Source organism: Falco naumanni, chromosome 4, assembly GCF_017639655.2.
Source record: "Falco naumanni isolate bFalNau1 chromosome 4, bFalNau1.pat, whole genome shotgun sequence".
Taxonomy (NCBI): Eukaryota; Metazoa; Chordata; class Aves; order Falconiformes; family Falconidae; genus Falco; species Falco naumanni.
In genome coordinates, this window is record NC_054057.1 from 50,980,844 (window position 1) to 51,004,688 (window position 23,845).

At 44.1% G+C, this 23,845-nt stretch overlaps 1 protein-coding gene across 3 annotated transcripts in view; it reads left to right on the forward strand.

The window, feature by feature from the left end:
* Positions 1 to 3,080: 3,080 nt before the first annotated feature.
* Positions 3,081 to 23,845, forward strand: part of DIP2C (disco interacting protein 2 homolog C) — a 325,277-nt gene continuing 304,512 nt past the window's right edge. For all 3 annotated transcript variants that reach the window (XM_040592066.1, XM_040592064.1, XM_040592065.1), the window contains exon 1: positions 3,081 to 3,462. In XM_040592066.1, the coding sequence (XP_040448000.1) occupies positions 3,378 to 3,462 (85 nt within the window). In that variant the 5' untranslated portion in view covers positions 3,081 to 3,377. The remainder of the gene's footprint in view (positions 3,463 to 23,845) is intronic.

Genomic DNA, 23,845 nt, shown 5'->3' on the forward strand with positions numbered 1-23,845 from the left:
ACACACATTATTTTAGGATCTTTAGGTCAAGGTAACAATGCCTACATGAGAACTTTTTCTTTTTTCTAAATGTCTTTAGTGCCTTTCTCCCTTCCTAAAGTTATGATGCTGGAAACATTTTCTAGTATAGACCTGGCTTTGGGCTAAATATCTGCAGAATTGGATACATTGGATTTATCTAGTCAAGGACAATTCTGTGTGGTCCTTCAGAGGTTTCGCTTGGCTACCAACACCACAAGGTGACCTGTATGGAGCATAGTCTCCAACAGGATTTGACCACTACAGTAAATATTGTTCAGTAAAAGTACAATTTTTTTTTTTTTCATGAAGAAACACGTGTTCAAATGGATCATTGCACACAAATAACACAAATAATTTTAACAAAAGCATTTGCGTACAGTCACTTGTAAGCTGTGTTGACCAGGGCCAGGGTTGGAAAGGCATCACTGATCATTTCTTCTTCTTGAAAGCAGATGACACCATACACCATGCAACTATCACCATGCCTATCAAAAAGCATGTCTTGATAGAAAGGTGTTCTACAGATCCTGACCATGCTAATTAGTCACTCCATCTAAAATACAAATAATATCTTGCTTTTCTTGGAGTCACGTTCCTACCCCTCAATAATTAGGATGCAGCCTCCTACCTATAAATCTGAAAGGATCCATGAATTCAGACCAGCTAAGTCAAATCTCCTGACTTGCTTCTTTTTCGCTGGAATTTCAGTGTTTCATCAAAATCATTGTGCAAATTTATAAGCTTGAGGTTTCATTCCTGGAGCTTGGGCCCTGATGCTTTGCCTAAGTAATAAATCTCTCCTCTTGAGATCACTCTAGGGGAACCAATGGGCTTTCCAAGGGAGGCTGCCATGGCCCCGCGTGCATCCCCATGCCGGCTCCATCCAGAGCCCCAGGTCAAGGTTGCCACAGTTCTTGCTCCTGTCTGCACCCAGCCCCAGGTGGTGGGATGGCCCTGACTGCCCAGAGGGCCCCGACAGCCCCCCCAAACTCCCTCCACTGGAGCCACCACCCAGCATATTGCCCTGGCAGAGAGTTTGCTGAATTCAGCCATTTCCATTTCTGCCAGATGAGTTCCAACCCCAAGTGACTGCTCTTCCTTGAGAAGGACCTGACGCCTGAAACACGGGGCTTGTTGTGGAAGCGCCAAGAAAATTTCAGGTGCAATGATGTGAATGTTCAAATATTTCCCTTTAGGTTCCTTTATGCAACTTCACAAAAGGAAGAAGTTGGAAAGCAGGGTGAACACCACCAGTACAGATTCTGTAATGGTAGATAACGAGTACAATAATCAGCTCCTATCAGGACTGGGGGACTGAAGGTGCAACTCAGAGATACATGTAAGCGAAGGAAGCTGGATCACCGCAAAGCCTTCCCTTGCCTCGCTTCTGGCTGCCTCCATCATTCTTGAACAAGCCACTCCTGCAGAAGGCTGATAGTTTCAGCCTATTTCATCCCACACATCACAACAAACAAACAACGCTCTGATTCTCAGGTAGGAACCCTGAAGCATATTTGGATTTAATTGCTTTTCATTGTTTAGGTCTTGATGTAATGAACAAGAAAGACTTGGATATTTTTTTTTAATGTCTGTATTTGAAACATGCAGTGCTCAACAAAAGGTAAAACAATCTTACCCTTTCATAGCACAGAGCTGGGGAGAGGTGTTTGCACAGCCCTAGATGGCGTGTCACCATGCTGCTACGAGGGATGGCCCTCTAGAGAGAAGCGAGACACATGGCTCTCATCTTGCAGTGCATGAAAGGGTGGCCCAGGAATGGTTGCTAGAAATCCACATACATGACAATAAAAAAAAAAATAGTAGCACAATAAAACCAAGGGACTTTGCTCAAGCTTTGTTTACGGCAGGCAAGCTCACCAAAGTATCCCAACCAGTTCTGCCACTGGTCTGGCTGAAGCGATGCTGGCGTTGGCCACGATCTGGGTGTAAACAGCTCTCCTGGGTCTGGGGCTAGTAACCAGCGAAACCAGGAGAAACCACCAGCCCTGCACACGCTGCAGGAACTGCTCCAGCGTTGACGCACAGCTGGTAATATGACATCATTTGTTTTCATTCCACAATGTATCAAAAAATTACATTTTGTGGTATAGTCAGGGCCTAAGAGTTACCTTTTGAAGAAATTCCTGCGTCCCCGCTTTTCTTGCACCGACTGAGGCGTGCGGCGGTGGGCCGCGGCCGGCCTGGGGAGGATCACGCCTTTCTGCTGCTGGCGCTGTGTCCCGCCAGGACCCGCTCTACCATGGGGACTCCCAGGGCATTTTGAGCCGACAGGTGATCTGGTGTCTCGTCCTTCCGTCTTGTGAGGGACGTGAAGAAAAACCCACCCAAACCCGACCCAAAGGGGAAAACAAAGGGAGAGAACATGGACAGGGAGAACAAGCGGGGAGGGCAGGTGTTCCCTGAGAAATTCGTTTGTTGATCTGGAAAGGGCTTTTACCGAATGTTTTCAAAGCGGGCCCTTCTCCTGTTGTAGCGGTGGCGCTGACACCACTTCGGGAGGGGGTGCGGAGCCGCTCGCCGGTCGGTGCCGGGCCGCTGCCCGCCCCGGGGGCGCGCCCCCCGCCCCGCTCCCTCGGGAACACGAGCACCCGAAGAGCGGCCGGCCGGGAGCGGGCAGGGGAACGGCAGCGCTCCGCCGCCTCGGCGCCAAGCCGCCGCACGCCGGCGGAGCGCTGGGAGCGGGCGGCCCCGGGCCGGCGGTGGGGGGAGGCCGGCGGAGGCCGCCGCGGCGCCGGGAGCGCGCGGTGGGGCGGCCCCGGTGCGCGGCCGCGGAGCGCCCCGCGGAGCGCGGCCGGCGCTGGGGCGCCCCCTAGGGGCCGGCGGCGGGGGCGCGGCGCGGTCACGTGGATGTGACAGCGGCGCTGTGCCTGGCCGGCAGCAGTCGCGGCAGCGGCACCGCAGCGCCAGGCGCCGCCGCCAGCCCGAGCCGGGCGGGAGGAGCGGGCCGGGCCGGGCCGGGGCGCGGCGAGGCGAGGCGCAAGCCGCCGCCGCGGTGCCGGGGGGTGGGGGGCGGGCCGGGCCGGGCGCGGCGCCGATGCGGAGCGATCGCGGGCGGGCGGCGGGAGCAGCCATGGCGGGGCCCCGCTGAAGGAGGCGGCGAAGGAGGAGGAGGAGGAGAGGGGAGGAGAGGAGAAACCTCCGCATTCCCTCCCCCCGCGCCCCGTCCCCCCGCGCGGACCGCCCGCCCCCCCCGCCCTGCATGCCCGGCTGAGACCGCGGGGAGGACCCAGCCACCCGCCGCGGCCCCGCCGCCTTCCCTCGCCCCGCTCCGCCGCGGACAAAGGGGGAGAGCGGGGCAGCCAGAGGAGGGGAGAGCCCGTCCCCGCCGCGCGAGCATGGCGGACCGCAGCCTGGAGAGCGTGTCCCTGCCCCTGGAGGTGCGGGCCCGGCTGGCCGAGCTGGAGCTGGAGCTCTCCGAAGGTAAAGGGGCGGCGGGGCGGGCCCGGCCCTCGCGCGGGCGGCGGCGGGCGCGCGGCAGCGGAGCGGCAGCCCCCGGCCCCCTCCCCTCGCACCCCTCCGCCCTGCGGCCCTGCCGCGCTGCTCGCCCGGCCCCGGCGGGCTGCCCTGCCCGCGGCCCCCGCGCCGCCGCCCCGGCGGGGGGTACCGGCGCGGGGGTTTTGTTCTGCCGGTGCGTTGCCGCCGCGCGCTCCGCTCCGCCGCGGCGCCGGCGGGGGCGGGATGGGGGCTCCGCGGCCGCCCCAGCCTCGCACGCTGCCGTGCGGGAGGCGGAAAAATCCGTAGGGCTGGCCCGGAGGGGCTCCTGCCCTGCCGGGGGAACGCGGCGCCGCGGGGAACCGCCGGTACCTGCGTGCAGACGCCCCTCCTTGACCGTACCGGGAGACTCGCCGCCGGGTCCACGCCGTGTGTGTGGGCTGCAGCGGAGCACCCCGCGATAAGGTCGTTTTGGACAATACAAGTTAGGTCGCCTAGAGGAAACATCCCCGCCCCCCCTTCCCCGCGCCCCCAATTGCGGGCTTTTATTTATTTATTTGTTTCCATGTATAACTGAAAGCTTGCGGTGGTTTTCTTGGCGTGGTGGGTTTAGATGCTCGGCCGGTGCCGGGGCTGGGAGGGCTCTCCTGCAGCCCCCACGCTGCTGTTGCCGTGGCTGGGAGGATGAGCAGGAGCTCCAGCCCGCCCTCCCCACAGCCTGGCTCCAGCTCCCCGTTTCCATGTGTGTCAGCTCCGGTTAAGGAACGAGAGGCAGGCGGCGATTAGTGCCTGTCAGGATCCCTCGCTGATGGGGATTGAGCGTCCATCAGTCTTGGAGACAATTTTAGTGTATCAGATGTAATCTGTTCCTCCCAGTGGAAGAGACTGGGGAATATTTATATATACTGATGCTAGGGTTAGCTCTTGCCTGAAATGCAAATCTGCTGTTAGCTTCCCCTTTCTGGAAATAACCCCCCCCAAATATCAGGGTACGGTCATCACCAAGAGGCTACAGCACTTAACAGAGGGGCAAATGACCCAGCGTGTCCCAAATTAGTGGTTGGAAATGGTCGATACATTGAGCTGTCTGTCTGTCTTTCTGTCTTTTTGTAACGGTTTGTAAGGGCTCCGAGCCAGAAAGTAAAATGCGCTCCAGTCGGTTTCATCAGCAGGGAGGAGCTGATGTTGACATTGTATTTTCCTTTTAACGCTTTGAGGGTGAAGAGGAGAAGGAGCTGGTCGGATGGCTTGTGGCTCTCATTTCTGTGCCTCCCCCTCCCTAAGGGTGCCCTGAAAACCTGAAATAAGAGGAGTTAAATGCAGTATTGCTTTTCTGTGATGCACTGCCAGTCGATTGGCCCTTCTCTGTGGTAGTGAGGGTGGGAGGAAGGACTGTTTATATCATGGTATACATAACGGTCTTGCTTTATGCAGAAAATGCTTCTTGGTCTGTCTTGCATCGTTGTCTGCACACCAACGAGATACTATTTAAACCAGCTGTTAGTAAATGCTTGCAGCAGACCAAAATCAAAGTGGCATAGACCTTCCTTAAGAAATATGCTAATTCAGTGTACTGAAGTTGTGATACAGTTTTACGGTGTAGTTTCTGTTGCTGTAAGCATCATCCAAGAAGGCTCTGAGGAAGCGGGATGTGGTTTGCAATTGGACATCTGTATCTGCACTGCTGTAACTTCCCTGCAGCTAGAGCTGGAATGAATTTAGCCCACTGACAATATCTTTCCTTCTGTGCCACTGACGTTACACCCAGCAGACGGGATGGCTCGTGTTTTCTGACTGTGGCAGCCTGAATGAAGATCAGTTGGAATTGGGAAGCAGTGGAGAAAGGGTCAGCATCCTGGTTTCAGTGTCTTCCTCCAAGCTGCTCTTGATGTGCTCTTAATCAAGCACATGACAGTGCGCAGTGCCTAAGAAAATGAAATAATTCACTGCTTAAAGCTCCTACCTTTAGGCACCCATGTTGCAACTCCTGGCCTGTTCTCAAAACTAATCCCTGCAAATAGCGGGATCAGTAAGTTGTAGAGTTTTGTTGCGCCATAGAAGACTGGGCATACTCTGGCCATGCTGACGCTGAGCTAAATGGGTTTCAAGGCAGCTGTGCATCTTTACACCCTGAACATGCAGCACCTTGTGTATGTGCTTAACTTACGCCAGTCCATTGGCTTCAGCTGAGTGCATTCACTGAGGTACACTTAGGCATGTACATAAAAGTTCACAAGACTGAGGTTTTACCATGTGTTATGCTTGTGGTGTGTCAGGGTGTCTGCTGCCTTCGTGAAGCAGGAAACTGTTGAAGGCAATAGACTGGCAACTGCATGCTTAAACATGTGTTTGGGTATCATTGATAACATTGGGAACTGAGTGACTGCTGCAGATTCTATCCCTTTGTAAAGTGCTCCCCTGAGCCAGACTTGCTGGGAAAATGTTTTTCAAATGCTGGATGCCTGGGTCGGTTTATCTGGTTTGTGAGCATGAGATTTTCAGTTCTGGTGCCGCTGAATGCTGTGGGTCTTACAGCTATGGCTGGTACCCAAGCAACCCAGTTCTCTGGTGCCAAAACCTGTTACAGACAGTGCAGCTTTAGGAACAGCTTCTGAAAGAAGCTGCTGCTTTGTGGCAAAGAGAGGAGCCACCAGCATGATCATTTCTTGGCTGTGACCTAAAGCCGTCTCCTTCCTAGCTCTTGGAAGTGTCTTGTGTAAGAGCGTGGGTCCTGCCCACGCGAAGCATCTCGAAACTGAACATAAAATAACTGGTGTCTGCCTGATCAGACCGCTAGTTACTGTGTCACTGGCACAGCGGGCACTGTGCAGATGTTGTAATTACAGTCTTCACTGGTAAGTCAGCATACATTTACATTTGGCTGTGGCATTTCCCCCCCACCTTATAGCCAAATTCAGAGTTCCTTGTTCAGCTGTGCGCTAGGCATAGCCTCACTCACGGCAGGGATGCTGGCAGGAGAACCTCAGGAAGTGGCTGCCGGACAGGTAGCTTGTGTTTTTTAGACGATAGAGCAAAGTGCTTATTTTTTTTGGGGGGGGAGGGAGTGTTCAGGCAGTTCTGCGCTGCTTGTTGGTTGAGAGGGAGGAGCAGTTCATCAGGAAGGTGTTTACTTGGTTTTCTGCTAAGATTGCCTCTGTGGCAATCCTAACCCCTTGGTTATTGTGGGCAAGCCACATGCCTTCTACCTCCCCTTTGTTGTGGTCTGAATAGGCTTTTTTGTTTTAGGCATAGCTATTTAAAAGGTACTATGGATGCAAATGAGAAAAACCATTTTAGATTTCTTTAGTTTCATTATGATGATTTAGAAGGTGAAGATCAGTCAGAATCAGAAATGTTTACCAGCGTCCTCCGTGCTTGCGTGCTGGGAGCCTGCCTCACGCAAGGAGTGAGTGACGGAGGTAGCCTAGTGCTCTGATGAGTGCTGAGAGTGACTTTCACGTTGATGTGTTGGCATGTTATGTTTAGCTTAAGGCATCAATAGCACACTTCTTGACAGTGTTTTGACTTAATTTTGGGAGGGGGAAATTGCTTCTGTGTTTCTCAGAACACAGGCGTGCAAGCAGCAGTTTAAATTTTATGAATATTAGAAGTTGTGAAATCATCCCTATCTCCCTATGCCACCAAATCTTCTGAAGACATTTGTTTTGCTGTGTTTGAGTGAATGTGCGTGATGCTGGTATGTTACATGTGTGTTCTTTGATGCTCTAGTAAGTTTCCATTGAGCATACTAAAGCTTGCATTGTTCAAAACTATAACCCTTCTAGGCTGATGCAATCAACGTGTCACTCTGCAGTAGTTGTTCTTTAGGGCTGCTTAGAATTTTACAAGGCTTTAGTTTTCTAACGATGTATAAAATTGTACTGGGTGGAAATAGATGAATCATCTTGTTTTTTAGAATAGCTTGGGGGTTGTTAACTGACGAACGGATTTAATAAAACCAGGAGTCCTGAAATGTGCTGTCTTATGAAAAAAAATTCTAATTCTAACCCCTTCATTCTTAAAAGCACTTAAGAATTAAAAAAAAAAAAAAAGCCTCCTAAATACTTTTCTCGTTTTCCCCTCAATTTACGGGTATACAGGGTTATATTGCCCTTCCAATTACTTCCTGAACCAAAATTATTTGGGAAAAGATGCTCTTTGTATAGTTTTTCCAGTGTTTTATGCAAGAGCCAGATAACATAGCAGAAACACTTAAAGAACCACAGAGGCCACATGGAAAATGTGAAAACTGTCCTGTTGAGAAACTATTCTCCTTATATTCCATACTGTACTTCCAGTCCTCTTCCATTTTAAACATATGAGGCATAACAGGTTTTGGGTTTTTTTTCGGAAGTCTGGACTTTTCTCCAAAGAGCACTTTTAAAAAAAAGTATCAGCAGATCATTAATGAGCGGTTACTTATTCCCAAAGGCACTGGACGTCCACTCAGCTAATTAATTTTGTCCTCAGCTTTTGTTGTATTGAGTAGCTCGATTATATTCCGTAATGGTATTTGCGTTGATTGGGTCATTGTCTAGCCAGGTTTATTATTTTATTTGGTATAAGTTCTGTCTTCTGTTGTCTGCATGGAGTTACTGGGTTGGGGCCAGAGAATGGGAGTTAGCTCCGCTAGTTACTATTTCTCCATAACATTTGCCAGCTGACTCTTTGCTTGTGGAGAGGTTTCAAAGTGTGAAAATTTCAATAACTAGCACGCCTCTGTGATTTGGGACACAAAATCATCCTTTTAATTCACTCCTTGAGAGATAGTGCTCTGCTTAGCAAGTGGATATCACCTGTGCAATGACAAAGTGTTAATACTTTCTGAGTTTAGGTGAGAAACAGACTAAGAAATTATGTAGTCACATTTGCTTCTTGTTTTTTTGAGCTGTTAGGGTGCAGTTGGCTCAAGTTTTAAGTTCTTTTTCTGGCAGTGAGAGGACTAATTTACTCAAAATACATGAAGCTGAAATTTACATGTAAATTACGTACAAGATCTAAGACTTCAAGAAAATTTACCAAATACCACGGGAATTATGATGAAATTGAGAGTGCTGGCAACAGCAACTTTTCTTTCTTTGTAAGATGAGCTCCTCTCATCAGCTGTTTTGTCTCTGGATTGGTGCTCAAGTGGGAGAGGGACAGTACTTACTTTAAAAACAGGTTAAATTCATTCATGAGTTGCTAACCATTTGCATTTTAAAGCACTGGAATTTGAAGGTTTTGTTGTTCTGGGTTTTTTTTTATTTATTTTATTATTATCTGCCTACTTCACTTTGCTGTGCTATTTGGACTTAAAGGCTTTTAATGGGTGGTGGTGTGTTGAAAGCATTCTCTGTCACTCATTCACTTGAAGTTCATTGTAATGCCTTGTGAAATAGAGTATGCAAATCTCCAGGATGCTCCTGCTGTCCTGAAGGCATACTGTAAATATACCTTTATTGCCAGCTGATGTTGAGCAGCATTGATGCCCAAGGGTTACACTTAATAGATCGTTCAGATGATCTTTGCTGTATTACACAACAGACATACGTGGAAAAACTTTTCCCAAGGATGTGTGAAAATTGCCGACGGGGTGTCAGTTTTATAGGCAAAACAGGCAGTAAGCAACGTATTTATAACGAGAACATGCACTGTAAGGAGCTGCCTTTTGCAGCTTCAGGGTACGTCTGGGTGATTCGGCTGCACTTTGCATGGAGCAGAAGCCAGCAGCGCGATGTACACCTATGGCTGTGAGTCAACGTGCGGCTTTTCTCTAGAAGGGTATTGACCTGCCTTCGTTACTCCATTATAAGGGGAGTGCTGTCATTTTGATTTGAATAGTCTTTATTCTAGCAAACTAAATATCCTTTGGTATCGAAGAAATACAGATTTAGCACACCTCTTCCCTTTGTGTTTAATTTTTCTCAGGAAAAATACTTCCATGCTGTATAAAAGGCAGATCTAATAAACTAATTTTTGATGCAGGGTTTGGATTGGGAGCAGCAGAAAGATCAATGTTTCTCTGAAGGGACATCAATAGGCTCCTTTAGGTTTTCATAGCTCAGAATGGATGTTTGTGGTGTGGTACAGAGAATCCTAAATGTACCATAGCTCTTCTATGCTTAAAAATGCATTGACTGCATTTTAATTTTTTAAGAGGCTATTTGTATAACGCGTCAAGCAGGACATATAATTTTTTAAAAATAACTGCTTTAATTCCCCGGCAACTGTCAGACAAGATGACTCACTGCAGTGTAAGAATTCACCACAGCACATCACAGATTTGACACAAACTCTTAATCCGTGTAAAATTATGTATGTATATTCCCCTACTTTCCTGGTGGGTGAGCTTCATTTTTGCCAAAATCCTGACGATCCCATTCTGCCTGCTCTCCTCCCTCGCCTCCTTTTTTTTTTTGCCCCTTTCTTCTTGAGAACCTCCTTGCTGCCAGTAGCCCCAGCTGCAGGGTCTGGGTGCAGCAGTCTCTCCCTGACTTGTTCAGAGCCTTTCTAGATTGTTAACGGCCCCTGATTCTCTTCTTGACTGTGGTGGTGGTGGTGGGGGCATTTTCAAAACATGATTGCTCTGTAGGGTTATTTCTGGTCTTTTCTTGTATTACTAGGGTAAACATACAGTAAAGAACTGGAACTGGTTTCATTTAACTCAGCTGGGTAGAATGCATCAGAGAATTGCTCATTTGAGGCCTGTGTAAATCAATCAATTCCCCGCCCCCCCCCCCCCCCCCCCCCCCAGTAATATTAGCTAGGGCTTCTAATTGCTAGCCAGTATTATTTAACACTAGGATTAAGTATAACTTTGAAACATGTATAAAACATCCGGGGGACATCATGCTCTTCTGCAATAAAAAAGCACATACAGGAATAGAAATACTCAAAGCAGTTCTGCTGGAGATAGATGCTGGGAAAATTGTGGCTTTGGCTGGAGCCTCTGGCCGCAGAAGAGGAGGCTTTTGCCCTGGAGCCTTATGGAGTCCTACCAGGGCAGCCAACGCATGGCTCTTGCAGGATGGACAAAGACATCCATGGTGCTTCTTGTAGTCCCTTTTCTGGGAGCTGACGCGGTTGCTCATTCTTGGCAGTTTGATGGGCATAGTCTACGTGACACATAACCTGCAGTGCTTAGAGCAGCATGAAGTGCTGGGGTGTGGATAGTTGTCACGTTATTTTACAGCAGAAGTTAACATTGAAAAGTGTATGATGTCTGGTCTTGATGACCTCTTAAAAAGAGTATGGTGTTAAATGGTTGAGTGACTAGAGAAAGAAAGAATTCTTGTAAAGTATCTTGATAACTTGGAAGGGAAGGTGTTTCCGATGACTTTGAGAGGGGCCGTTTGATTTCCAGAGTGAACTGGACCATGGATAGGCCATCTTTTAGGATGCTTGAGGTGGTGTTTGCTTTTATGTGTGCAGCTGGGTCTGCAGAATGGTGGCAGTTGAGGGGAAGAAGGGATTCTTCAGATGTTGTCTGCTATATGGAAGTAAGAATGGATGTTAGGACCTGTGTTTGTTCCCATTTCTCTCTGCATCCAGAAACTGTACCACCACACTAACCATGACATCTGCAGTTTCTTCATTCAACTCTTGGCTTGATCTATATGTAAGATTAAAATGTCAAAAAAAGATCTTGTAAGTCTGGTCTGGTAGGTGCTGTTCAGAAGCCAGGAAAAGGTTTCTTAATTAAATCTGGGGCAAATACTGAAATGTAAGTAATGGAGGCAGCTTCTTCGCTGGTAGACTGGTGGTTGAGTCTGCCTAGACTAGCATAAGTTTAGAGACTTTTGGTTGGCTTAGGCACCTAAACCAAGTTTGCTGGCGCTCTTTTTTCCTAGCGTGTGGATGTCCATAAACAGCCTGGCAAAATAAAGGCCCTAGCAACAATCTCTTTGCAGAAAGCAGGCCTGTATTATCCCCTCTGTGTGGCCTCTCCAGATAGAGTTACATGGTATTAGCAGAATGATTACAAGGCTATTGCATCTATTACCATTTAATGAGAAAACTGGCCGAATTGGTCTGTGGGATTCTAGTCTCTCGTTACGGAACACTTCTGAAACTGTACAGAAAGTTTCCTTCTAGCATCCATATACTCTATAACTACAGTCTCGTACAGCTAGATGCCTAAAGTTCATAACAGATAATGAAAATTCACTTTTTTTTTTGGAGGGTATACCCTTCGTTATATTAACTCATATTTTTCATTGTTATAATTGGAAGGAGAATGAGCAAAATCTAGGATTTTGCATGCCATGCCTCTCTTATCCTTGTTGAAATAAATGTTATTCAAATAATGGGATAATATTTTTGATGAATGCCTGAACAAATAAAATGATGGGATTGCGGTGACATGCAAACAGTTCAACTTTGGTAAGGAATCTTAAAATGGAAATTGCATTTGAAATGCTAGACTTCTTTGACAGATCCCTGAGGATGAACAAACAACAGTTATCTAGCAAAACAGTAAGATGCAGAAACTTCCCTATTCTTTCCTGAATGATGACAACGGCAAACCCCTCTGCTGAATTCGCTGGAACAGCCCGGTTTCATTTGACATGTTTTTAAGTCTAAAAAAAAAAAAAGAATACATTGTTTAGAAGATGGCATAAGTTTTTCTATGTGTTGTGAAGTGAGGATTTAACTTTTTTTAAGGAAAAAATGAAAAAATACTGTTGGATTGTGGAGTGAGTTTTACTTCTTAGAGGGAAAATAACAGATTGACAATATTTTTAGTTGGCTCTACTTTTAATCAGCTTTGTGTTGTAATGGAGAAAGTTGGTTTACTGTGTTGAGCAGCAACAGTGGACTAGCAGGAATTAAATTTAATGATTTTTTTTTTATGATGATGAAACAAAAGTATTGCATTTATGTTTATGAGTTTTATGCTGCTAAAGCATTTGACATATTCCAGTCATAACATTTTATCTGTGTCTCTTACAAACTCAGACTTTAATTGTACAAATATCCATACCGTAGACTGAGGAGAATTTGACGAAACAGTATAAAAGAGGTCTTGAAGAGTGACCAAGAGTAGAGTCATGGATATTGGGGATTAAATCAGTCCTAATAAACATCGTTAACCAGGAGAAAGATAGGAAGTTAATTTTGATTATTTGACAAACCTTGTGTTGGGGCAGGAGGAATGCTTTGCTTCTCATAGCGCTAAGTTAGTGCAATGTTAGTGTTACAAACCATGAGAAGATCCAACTTCTGGGAATGGAAATTAGACAAATTCAGATTGGAGGTAAGACAGAAAATATTGATAAGGCTAGATAAACACTAAAACACTTGCATAGGGAAGAAGACTCAACAGCTTTCTAAAAAAAATTACCCTCTACTAGACTTGATAGAAGGCTCCTTTCTAAGAAATACTGAATGTAAGAAGTTTGTATATGTAGATAGATATCTAAACCACTGAATCCATCCTTCATCAGAAATATACCGCTTTAAGTATGATTAAGTGCTTTTGTAGTGGCATTTTATAAATGTTTTAGTTCAATATTATGATATATATATTTTCCTGGTAACTTCAAAAAACACTGCAACAGTTGAAAATTTCAGTTTTAGTATGTTTTTGGTATTTTACAACGGCTTGACATTTACTTGCAGTAGTAATTTGTTTTAAATCAATGTTGAACACTGTAAGGATGTGCATACACTACAGTTTGAGAGGATATCAAATGCAGTTGCTTTGATAATACTTGCTTAAATACTGACCTGTAGCTCAGGGGACTTCCGTATAAGCGTGAAGTGGCAGAACAATAACATTTTTAAAAGCTCCATTACAATTTCTTAGATGTAGCTTGATCGTTGGATTTTACGTGAAGGTATTGTCCTTTTTAATCATTTGGATAAAGAGTGAGAAAGAACTCGCTTCCTCTGAAGATTAATCCTTCCTTCATCCTGTACCCCAATACTTCAGGGAGGTGAGGTCCGTACTTAACAATGGAATGAGTCGCAGTAAGACAGTGTATTATTTTCCTGCTTTAGTTGTATATTTCCTTTTAGCTTTCTTACAGTAGATATATATCTGTCGGGGTATATATTTTCAGTTAATAGATTTATGAATATTGTTTCTTTCATTCCCCTTTAGTTTTTCTTGAATTTTTTATAATTATTTGTAATTCTGTATTTTATTTTAATGCACTTTGAATCCATGCTTTTCCAGCATGCTAAGTTGCAGCTAATGAGAAGCCCCTTCCTACTTTGAAGGCAAACTCAGATGTCACTGGAGGATTTCATCAGGATAGCTGCTCTTTGCTCTGGTATCTTTGCCTATGCCTCACTGACCAGTCACGGTAACTTCGATGTCTTGGTTAGAGGTGAAAGGTATAGGAGCAGTGAAAATGTCTTTGTGCTTTTGTGCTGCCATTGGAAGGTCTGTGAAAACTGTTTTGTTTACTGGGAGTTTCACAAAGCTGGTAACTTTGACCTCCAGAGGCAACTACTTCTGGAGCACAGTTCAACATGGAGAGAACATATTCCTTTGTCTGCAGTGGGAGAAGTAATGTATTTCCTTTTGGCTTAGCCCAGCCATCGTTTTTCTTCTTGAGCACAATGATGCCTTGGCTGGTATCACCTGCTGATGGTAATTCTGAGGATGATGAGGGCTCCTGGCAAGTCTGATATTTCTTCTTCAGCTTTGAAGGTCAGCCTCCTATCTGTTTTTTGTTCCACAATGGATGCTGTGTGGCTGAGCGAGATGATGAGGGTCACCTTGTGGAAGAGTGAAGAAGCTGTGTGTGGGATGCCTTGAAGCAGAAATAGGCACAGTGGTGTTAAATGTCATCTTTGACTTCTGGACCTTTTAGAGACATTTGGTAACTTCTGGTAACCTAGTCTGTAACAGTTTTCCCTCCATAGTATACTTCTAGAACAAGTATGTGAAGCCTGGGCTCTTTTCTCATCAGTGCCAGTTTCTCTGGCCTCCTGGGAGGAATCTAGGCTGGTTCATGCACCAGCTTTTTGTACCATTCAAGAAATGGGCTGGGCTTTCTTCTGTCCCGAAGATCATGCAAAGACCACAGCATCTCTGAAGCTTGAAGAATTTCAGTCTGAGGTCCCGGTATTGTATAATGCTGTTTGTCATTCCTAGATGGTGGTCTGGCTTTGGCTGACCTGCACAATGCTTTTCTGTGTATTTTGATAGGAAAATACTACCTGCAGTGTTGGGTCTGTTGCACATCATTCAAAATGTCAAATTGCATATGTATGTTGCTTCAGATGCACTTTGGCTGTTGGTGACTGTAATTGGTTAATTCTGGTAAATAATAAATGTAGTTTCAGATTTAACTTCCTTTATGAGCCATTCTGCTTCAGGATATACTAGAAATAACTCCAGTCCTCATCTGCTAGCTTGTTCTTCTGTACTTTTTTAGGACTGAAGCAAATTGAGTCTCTAGGACTATGGTAGGCTGGAATTAAGAAGAAAGAAGCCAACTCTAAAGAAGAGTTGGTTTTTTTAGCATGAACAGCTTAGTGATCTGAATTTTACACAGTCTTTTTACTTCTGTCATAAATCTGGTCTAACTCAGCTGCCTGGAGAAGTCTTCCCTGACTTCTCCCTAGATACAAGGTTGTTTTGCTGGTAGAGGCCTTGTGAAAAGTAATAGTTTGAAAATGGCAGCTGATAGGTGCTATCTAAATGTCTTATTTAAGTAATGATAAAACATGTGATGTATGCTTCTTCATCAAAAATTGCTCACATGGGTATGTTAGGGTTAAGAGGGAGAGCATCTAAGTAACCATATCCTTCTGAAATACCGTGGCATCTGTTTTACTCCAGGCTCCTTTTGAACATACTGCATGACTGTTGTCATGGACTGGGTCACCCCCCTCACTGGTTTCTGCATTCCACCCCTGAGCCCAGCAAGGACGATAAAGTGGCCGTGCCTCCTGGAGCTGGGCTCCTTTGAGCGTACAATAGGAATTTCAGTAAAATTACAATAGGAATTACGGTCAAAGGGGTGATTGAAGTCTCCCCAAACTAGAAGCATGGGAATGCTCTCAATTTAAAAGCTGAAGCTTCATTTCCAGGGGCTTAAAGAAGGTGGGAGTCTAAGGTTTGCCAAAATATATTCTTGTGTTTATTTTTTCACTCAGAATCAAGTCCAGGTCACCTAAAAATAAATGGCAAAACTATGTTGGCATCAGGACTGCACTACTGGGTGTACTTCCACTTAAAGCTATGTCTGTGAATAGTCAGAAACAATCTGTGGTACTTAAGGATTTGTGCCGGGGAGTATGGTAGGAAGAAACAGATACTTTTCTTCTCCTCTCTTTGTGTCTAGTCATTGCTGGTACTAGGAGAACATTTTGCATTTCAGACAGAGCATTTACATATATGGAACAACAGGCCAGGATGTACTCCTGGTGGAAAGATAGGGACCCTACTCAGGACTGGGAAACCGGTCCATATTTAGAGAAGTTGTTACCAGTTTGCAGGATGCAACCAGTTGTCACAAAAGCTCTGTAGCATTTCTGGTCCTTCGTGAAAGGTTGTTATTTACCTCTTCATATGTGACCGACAGAGAAAGCCAGCATATGTTCCTTTTGTTTTCAGTTTTTCCTTCTTCTCACCTCTCTTTTCCCCTCATAAACTGACCTTTGACTCTCACCAAAAGCATCTGACCCTTGTATGGCTGGTCAGGGTTAGTCCTCTGTCCTGCCCCATGTATTCCTTGGTTGTCTGTCTTTCCACCAGTCCTATTAAACAGCAGACTTGTGTGCAGGATCACAAAATAGATAATTCATGTGATACCTCCTTTTGCAATAGCTGCTTTTTTTCACATGAGAGAGTGCCCATGAGATATGTCAGGACCAACATGCTGAAAACTGAAATCTTTTATTCTTAAGCTGATTTAAAACAGGTTTTTGTCTTGGAGTAACAAACTTGTTAACTACTGAAGCTCAAAGACTGTAGAGATACTAGGTGAAGTATATGTGTTCTGCTAATCATGCTTGATGTTTGCTTTTTTGGTTTTTGCTGTCTACTTCTACTTTGTTATGTTTGCTTAGAGCTAGATTAGGCTTTTCTCCATGCAGTGTGAGGCATTTATGGAGAAACGTGCATTTTAAAAGTCTTGCAGTCTGGTCTGCAGATAAGTCATGACATTTATTTTCCATCTAAAAATGCATTTCTCTTAATAATACCCCCAGTGTGGTTTGTGGTTTTTTTTTTGTTTTGTTTTTTTGGTTTTTTTTAATTCACATGAAACCCACACTGAACAAAAATATACAACTTATAGAGCCCGAAATTATAAAGGAACTACTTGCAAGAGCTGACAATGCTGTCTACATGATGAAGACATAAAATTCATTTAAATTGTTCAGGCATATATCATGGATTAGAGACTGTATCTTCAAACCATCTTTGCATATGTATGAGTACACCTGTTACATAAGGAGTGGGAAATGCTGAGATTCTCCCTGCCCTGTGCCATGGTGAGCAGGGTGAAGAAAAACGAGATCGTTTGTCAGTTTTGGTCTTTTAAATCCAAAGTGAAGCCTTATCTGCCCAATAGCCTAATACCAGAGCAAGATACTCTTTGTGTTCAGCAGGGTTGTATTCATGTGACTGCCAGTGGCTGGATTACTGCTCTCTGTTCTATATAAAGATTCCTGCTCCCACCCTGCCCCTCCCCGGCACTGTCATTTAGCACAATGCTCAGCATGCAGTACGGCTATAAAACATCCCTGAAATAATCAAGTGTGTCTCCTTTTGCACTTGTATATGGAAAAGAAGAAACAAATAAAGAACCATCTTCTTGGCTTGTATTAACTTCCTAGCTCCGTTCCTGAGTCTTGTTACTTGCATGTATTTTCAAGCACAGCCTGTATTCAGGGGAAGAGTTGGGGAGTGTATGATTGCTATATCCTGCACCTCTTCCCTGCTCAGTGCAAGTGTTACGCTCAGTTTAGACTTTGGTGTTAATTTGAGTACCCACAAAATACTCCCCTGGGGAGCTCAACTTGCAACAGCAATACTGAGGGTGCTGCATGGTGTGGGGTGAAGCTGCCTGTTGAAAGTCCTACCCGGGGTCGCTGCTGCCGCGCTGCTCTTTGCAGGTGGGTCATGATTCCAGTGATGCTTGGGTTTACAAAGAAAAAAGCAAAACCAAAAGAAACAAGAAAACAGGAAGAGGAAGAAGGTCTTGTCGGTTGTTCCCCCCACCCCAAGGAAATTTCCTTTTGCAGCTTTTAGAAGTTGTGTCAATTCAGCAATCTGCTCTATAGTGCAGCTTCGTAAGTAACTGCATTCTACTGAGAACAGCAATCTCAACAGCATGGGTGGAGGAAAAGATGAATGCATTGGGGAGGGATGTGCGTATAGAAACATGTTAATCCAGTTTTGCTGCTGAATAAAATGTTTTTGATAACTAGGAGGAAATTTTTTCTTACTGTGAGGTACTAGGACAGGTTGCCCATGGAGGTTGTGGAGATACTCAGAAGCTTTCCAGACATGGTTCTGGGCAGCTTGTTCTAGGTGGCCCTGCTTGAGAGGGGGGGTTGGACAAGATGTCCTCTAGAGACTCCTTCCAGCCTCAACCGTTCTGTCATAAACCCTTAAATTTCCACCCTTTCACTGATAAATAATTCTGTGTGTCCCAGTACATTTCTCCTGGATTTCACAGTGTATGTGGTTCTTGGAATGACGTGCTGAGCTTCTCCTGCAGTATGTTTGTACCTGCTACATCAGGGGCTCCCTAGCTGAGACCTTCTGTAACACTGCATTTTTAAATTTCGGTTGTAATTATGTCATGTGCACATTAGTGATAGGCAACAAAAATACGCAACATGGGAGATGAAGCATAATGAACTGAACAGATACTTCATTTTGAAACAGTTTCACTTAAAATAATGTTACTGTTTTTTATATGCAAAACTTCATAATGGCAAAAAATTTACATCTTATGTAAATGATCTAGAATTCAAGTGTGGGTAAGGTTGCTTGTGATGATTTTAATACTGTCATTATGATCATCGCTCAGGTATATGACTGCCAATTAAACAATTCCTAGGGTTTTTTTCTGTACACTAGAAGTATATGCCTGTTTATATCTGTGAAAAAGTAATTTCTTTGGTTCTGTCAGGAGCAGGGAAATGAACAGAACTGAAAGGCTTTGAAAATCAGTTTGATTACTTATTAATGCCAATTTTAGAGATGACAATATCTAGAATGTTGATGAGATCTTTTATTGAAAACTGTTTTGAGAGTTGCATGCAGCTGTAATAATGCATTTAAATATCACATATTTTTTCAGAGTTTTATGTCAGTAATGCAATAACGAATCCTCCTGACTGAGCTGGAAAGCAGTCACCAGATAACTTGGCGTTGTAGAACCACCCACAGTAAGATCTTGTTCTGAAAGCTGTTTGGTGGCTGTGGTCCCCTCCTGAAAGTTTGGCCTCACGTTGTTAATTCTTTCCCAGCCGCCAGGCTTGCTTTTCCTGTCTATAAAAAGGGAAGCTGGACTGTATTTTTTTGGGTATGAACACAGGTTTTAAATATGCAAGATCTTCATATCCACATCGTCTCCTGACTATTCAGTGAGCAGCTGGACATAGCTTTTGCAAGAGAAAGTTATGTAGAGTATGGTCCCAATTCAGCAAAGCATTTTAAGCATGTGCTTCAGTCCCATTGATACTGCCAGTTTAACTTAAACCAAATTGTCACAAACAGAGCGAGCATATCGGATTCCTGCACAGAAAAAACAAATCTTGCTTTTTTTCCAAATCTTTGCATCTTCATTGCTTGCCTAAAAAGGAGACTCACTGTTAATTAAAGGATCAGCAATCTTTCTGTGCGATTACTGTGTGAAAAGTTAGGGCTCTTAAAAACATTTTTTTTTTAAATGATGCTCCACTATATATTTAACATTGTCAGGTTGTTAGATGAAGAACAACAGAACTTCCCATATCTGGTTCTCATTTTGTTTGCTTTCTCCATGCTTTATTGAATTCATAGATTTAAAAGATTTTGGGTGATGACATTCTGCATTTCTACAGTATGAGGCTGGAGGTCCTCAAACTTAGCCTGCTTCTGTGCCACAGCCTCTGAAACAGAATTGCATCACCCACGTTCTGTCTCAAGAAGTGTCTTTGGTTGCCTTCAGGGTAAAGACAGTGATTGCAGGTGTCAGTGTGGCAGTACTGGATTTCAAGACCTGAAATCAGGTTGATGAAAGTAAGTCAAAACCCTGCACTGCAGGCTACGGTAGTAGCCCCAGTTCTGAGACGGGCAGGAGAGGAAAGTGTGAAGTCTTGTGATATTTGAGAACATGCTTTAAAAATCAGACTAAGCAGATAACAAGGAGAAAAATCTACTTTTATTTCCATGAGATGGTGCACGTCAGCAGAGGAATATAATAAAATAAATGTTTTGGTGAAGAATATATTCCATACGCGTGCAGTGCGTTGTCAGGAGCCATGTGTCATGGAGAGGGGCTTTCTGTCTGCAGCCGGAGGAGTGCAGTCATCTTCAAAGCCCAGGGCAGGTCCTTGCATTCAGTAAACCTGGTGCCTTTGAGTGCCAGTGAGCGAATGAGGGCTTACAGCAATTGCCTTTCTTCCTAAATACAAGGAGATCTAGGCACCCATTTTCAGGAACCCATCTTCTGAGTGTGTTTCTCTTTAGCTTTTGCTGCAAGGCAGGAAGAGGGAGGAAACAAGGAAGAAAGAGCGAGGCTGGAGCTGTTACTTTTCTTCTAGTACTGCCTTAACAAGAGTGGTTCATAGGTCAATTACTGTCGTCGCCAGCCAAAGACAAAAATGCCTATCTTCTGTTTTCCAGGGCTGAGTTTGCAGCTCAGGCATATGGAAGATCTAGATCCAAGCAGGTAGCTTTCCTGAAGACTATACTCAAGCCCTGGACTTTCCCTGTGGGAAAGGGGCAGTTGAGGGATGAGTGAGAAGATATTTTTTCTTTCATTTTCTGGATTTTCAAAAGGTCAAAGAAAGAATGGGAGAGACCAAGTGATAGGTATCTCCATCCTTTGACATTTTATGGTAAAGGCAGCATAAATTGTGTAAGTTTTAGGAATTTGATAGCGTATTACTATGATCAGGGCATGAAAGAAAAGATTCTGTTCAGGATCACAGAATATGGTTATGGCTTGTTTTGCATTTTTATATTCACCTTCCTTTTACCATCCATCATGGTGTTTTCCTCAGTGTACCTGGGATCTACTGAACTTGGTCTGAGGGATCATTGTTTCGCACTGAATTTGTTTTGTTTCATTAAGCTGTATGAAAACAAAGGGGCTGCAAGGTGCTTGGTCCTCTTGCAACATCCTGCGTTTATGGTGCTTTAGTCCTCTGTTAACAGTGTTTTGTAAGGTCTGAGTAATGAAAGGAGCTTTTGATCGTGCAGTAAAAGAAATGGTTTGCAAAGTCCAGTACAAAATTCTTGTTTGTACCCACTGCTATGGGGTGAGGAAGGTGAGTTACTCTGTCACCGTGATGGAATAACTAAAATTTAGGCATAAAAACTTACTTAGACAAGGACTGTGTATTCTGTTAAAGGTTAAATGTGACACATTAGAGAACCTAAGAATTTAGCTGTGGAAACGTCTCTTGAGGCAATGATTTATTTTCAGTGATATTTAAGGAAGTAGCTTCTGAAATTGTAAAAATCTGTACATAGACGTCATTATTTTTACATGCGCTGTGTGTGTGTGCAGGCATATTTAAAGATGTAAAAGAATATATGTGCAGAGAAGATGGGGAAGGAAAAACCTCACGCACTGACTCCCCAGATGAACAAATCTTCCCACTTCAGGGAATGTTATGGGAAGCAGCAACTTCCTTAGGCATAGGCATGTACAAGTTACCCCCTTCTGAGTCATGGATTTTTCCTCAGCTTTGTGGCTCAAATGTGCAAGCCCCTTCCCCACCACACTCCCAGTTCCTTAAATAACTGCTGAGGTCAGGAAGGGCAAGGGACAGATCACTGTCACTGGGAGGCCTTCTAAATCACACCAGGGTATGTGGGGTTTCTTGATGCTCAGTCTCAACTGTCTGGTACAAGAAGATAATTTTAATCCTATTTTATTTATCACTTCACAGTAGTGTTTTGGGTTTTATACTGACTCACACCCTTTCTAATGAGTCACCGATGCTTTTGTTGTTAAACTGACTTAAGAAATATCTTTATTCTGGTTAGTTTTGTGATGTGTATGTTTCTACTCGGTTACATGAAATGAATTACATGCTGCTGTTGCTGAATTTACAGCAATGTCTTTTGACTCAGAACAATTAACCATAATAACCCTTGGTACCTCGAGATACAGAGTGAATAAAGTAAAACCCTATTGTATATATCTTGAGGCTTATTTTAACACATTGCGCCTTTCCACTTGCTGTATCTGGTGATCTCTGTAGGAGCATTTTGTTACAAAATACTTTGGCTCCCACTGAACCAGATTTAAAACTGGAGCAAATTCAGACCCTTTTAATTGGTTGGGAAAATAACGAGAGAGGAAAGATCAATTTGGCAGACGGGGACACAGACGTACAGAAAGTCTTTGGATGGAAGCAAAAGAGCTTTGAAATCCAAAGCTGGCTCAAAGACTTCTCAGCAGCGTTAGGCAGAATTGAACCATAGGAGAGGTGAATGCAGCTTCTGAGCAGGAGCCCTTCCTCTGTCCTTGGGGTGGTGGCTGAACGTAGGCGCTCAAACGTCCCTGTCAGCGACAGAAGCAGTGTTTGCATAGGCAGAATAGGCAGCAAAGCTTCAGTGGTTTCACATTGTGAAGCAGTGGCTGCACCGACAGCAGCTTAATTTGCCAATGTCCAGGACTAGTTCTTCTGAAATGTCTCTGGATGAACATGTGCCCTTCAATTTATGTCTCCAGCCAACGCGTCAGTAAGTGCTCCAGCATATTGCTCCAGCATATAAATAATGACGTATCAGTAGCTCAAGGCATGAGCAGGGATTTTTAAATTTATCTTTTCTTTCTTTTTTTATTTTTTTTTTCCTGTGATATTTCAGGGATTTTTAAGTTCATAGCTGTTTTGTTTGAGTTTTTCTTTCAGGTCAGAAGAAATTAGTATGTCTGCAGATCACACCACACACACACGAAAAGGTTATCCCACTAATTCATACCTTGGGTCTAATATCCTGTGGATGAACTACAGTTCTTGTTAGATGAACATCCTTTCCTGTGCTGGGGGAAAAAACTGTGCTTTGTTTCCAGCTTGAAGTTCTCCAGCAGTGATTCATCCTCAGGTCTTAGAAAAGGCTCTTATGTTTAGGAAACCAGTACTGTTTATGGCTTCTTAAAAAAAGTATTAGTTTTGGTGGTGAAGTTATGTATTATTGACAAACTTGAGGCTGATATAACTTATTATATTGAAGTTGGACTCTATTATACTTTTAAGAAATGGAATTGCTGCTGTGGGAGCACTGTGCTACCACTTAAAGCCAAGAGCAAGTACTTACATCTTTCTTTACAGTGTATTGTAAAAGGCTGTGGGGCATTTTATTGTGGACTGTCCTGTGAAAAACTGACTGGATTGGAAATTGCAGTATGACATTCACATAGAAGAAATTTATATGGGAATAGTGTTGTGAAGTTGTGCAACTATGGATTATTTTATTTGTTTATGGAAGTGTGTAGGTCCAAACATAGTTGTGTGGGACATACTGTTTTTATTATGGGCTTAAGTCATGTTGAAGAACTGCGACACATGGTTAAAAGTGGGCATATACTTAGGGCATGGATGGTTAAGGACTCTGCTGTTTTGGGATGGATTGCAGACCTGGAGCTAGAAGAAGAATGCTTCCACAAGGGCATGTAAAAAGAAAGGATACCTGGAAAATCCTGAAAGAGTTCAACTGGTGATGTAAGGGATTCAGTACGAGGAAGGCCCAAGATTATATGAGGCATGTCAGCCATTTTGGGAGACTAAGCTGGTCCAGCATTTTTAGTTCCAGTAGTACTGTAGTGACCGCAAAACCTGCTTCTGCCCCATGATGTTTCCAGTATTGATGTGATGTGGAGTTCTTCAGCCTCAAAGACTTTCACATCTGGAATAGTTTTATTCACTTTTTTTTAATAATCTAAACAATATTTGATTATAATACTGTAATACTGTACGCTGCAAGAGAAGTCTTAAAGGAGTAGTAAGCCTGAAGGCCCTTTAAATTTTGTCTTTTACTGGACTAGATGCTTCCACTTTTAAGGCTGGATAAATAGTATTCTGGATGTAGCTGTAATTTTTAAAAAATGTTCTTTTAATAGGCAGGAACTGTAGTCCTGGAAACACATGGTTCTTATTCTCTCTTGCCCTTTTTTATATCTGGCACAGGCAGCGAAGGAGAAACAGTAGTAGTGTCCAGTGGACAACAGGAAAAATAAAAATTTGGAACATTCTA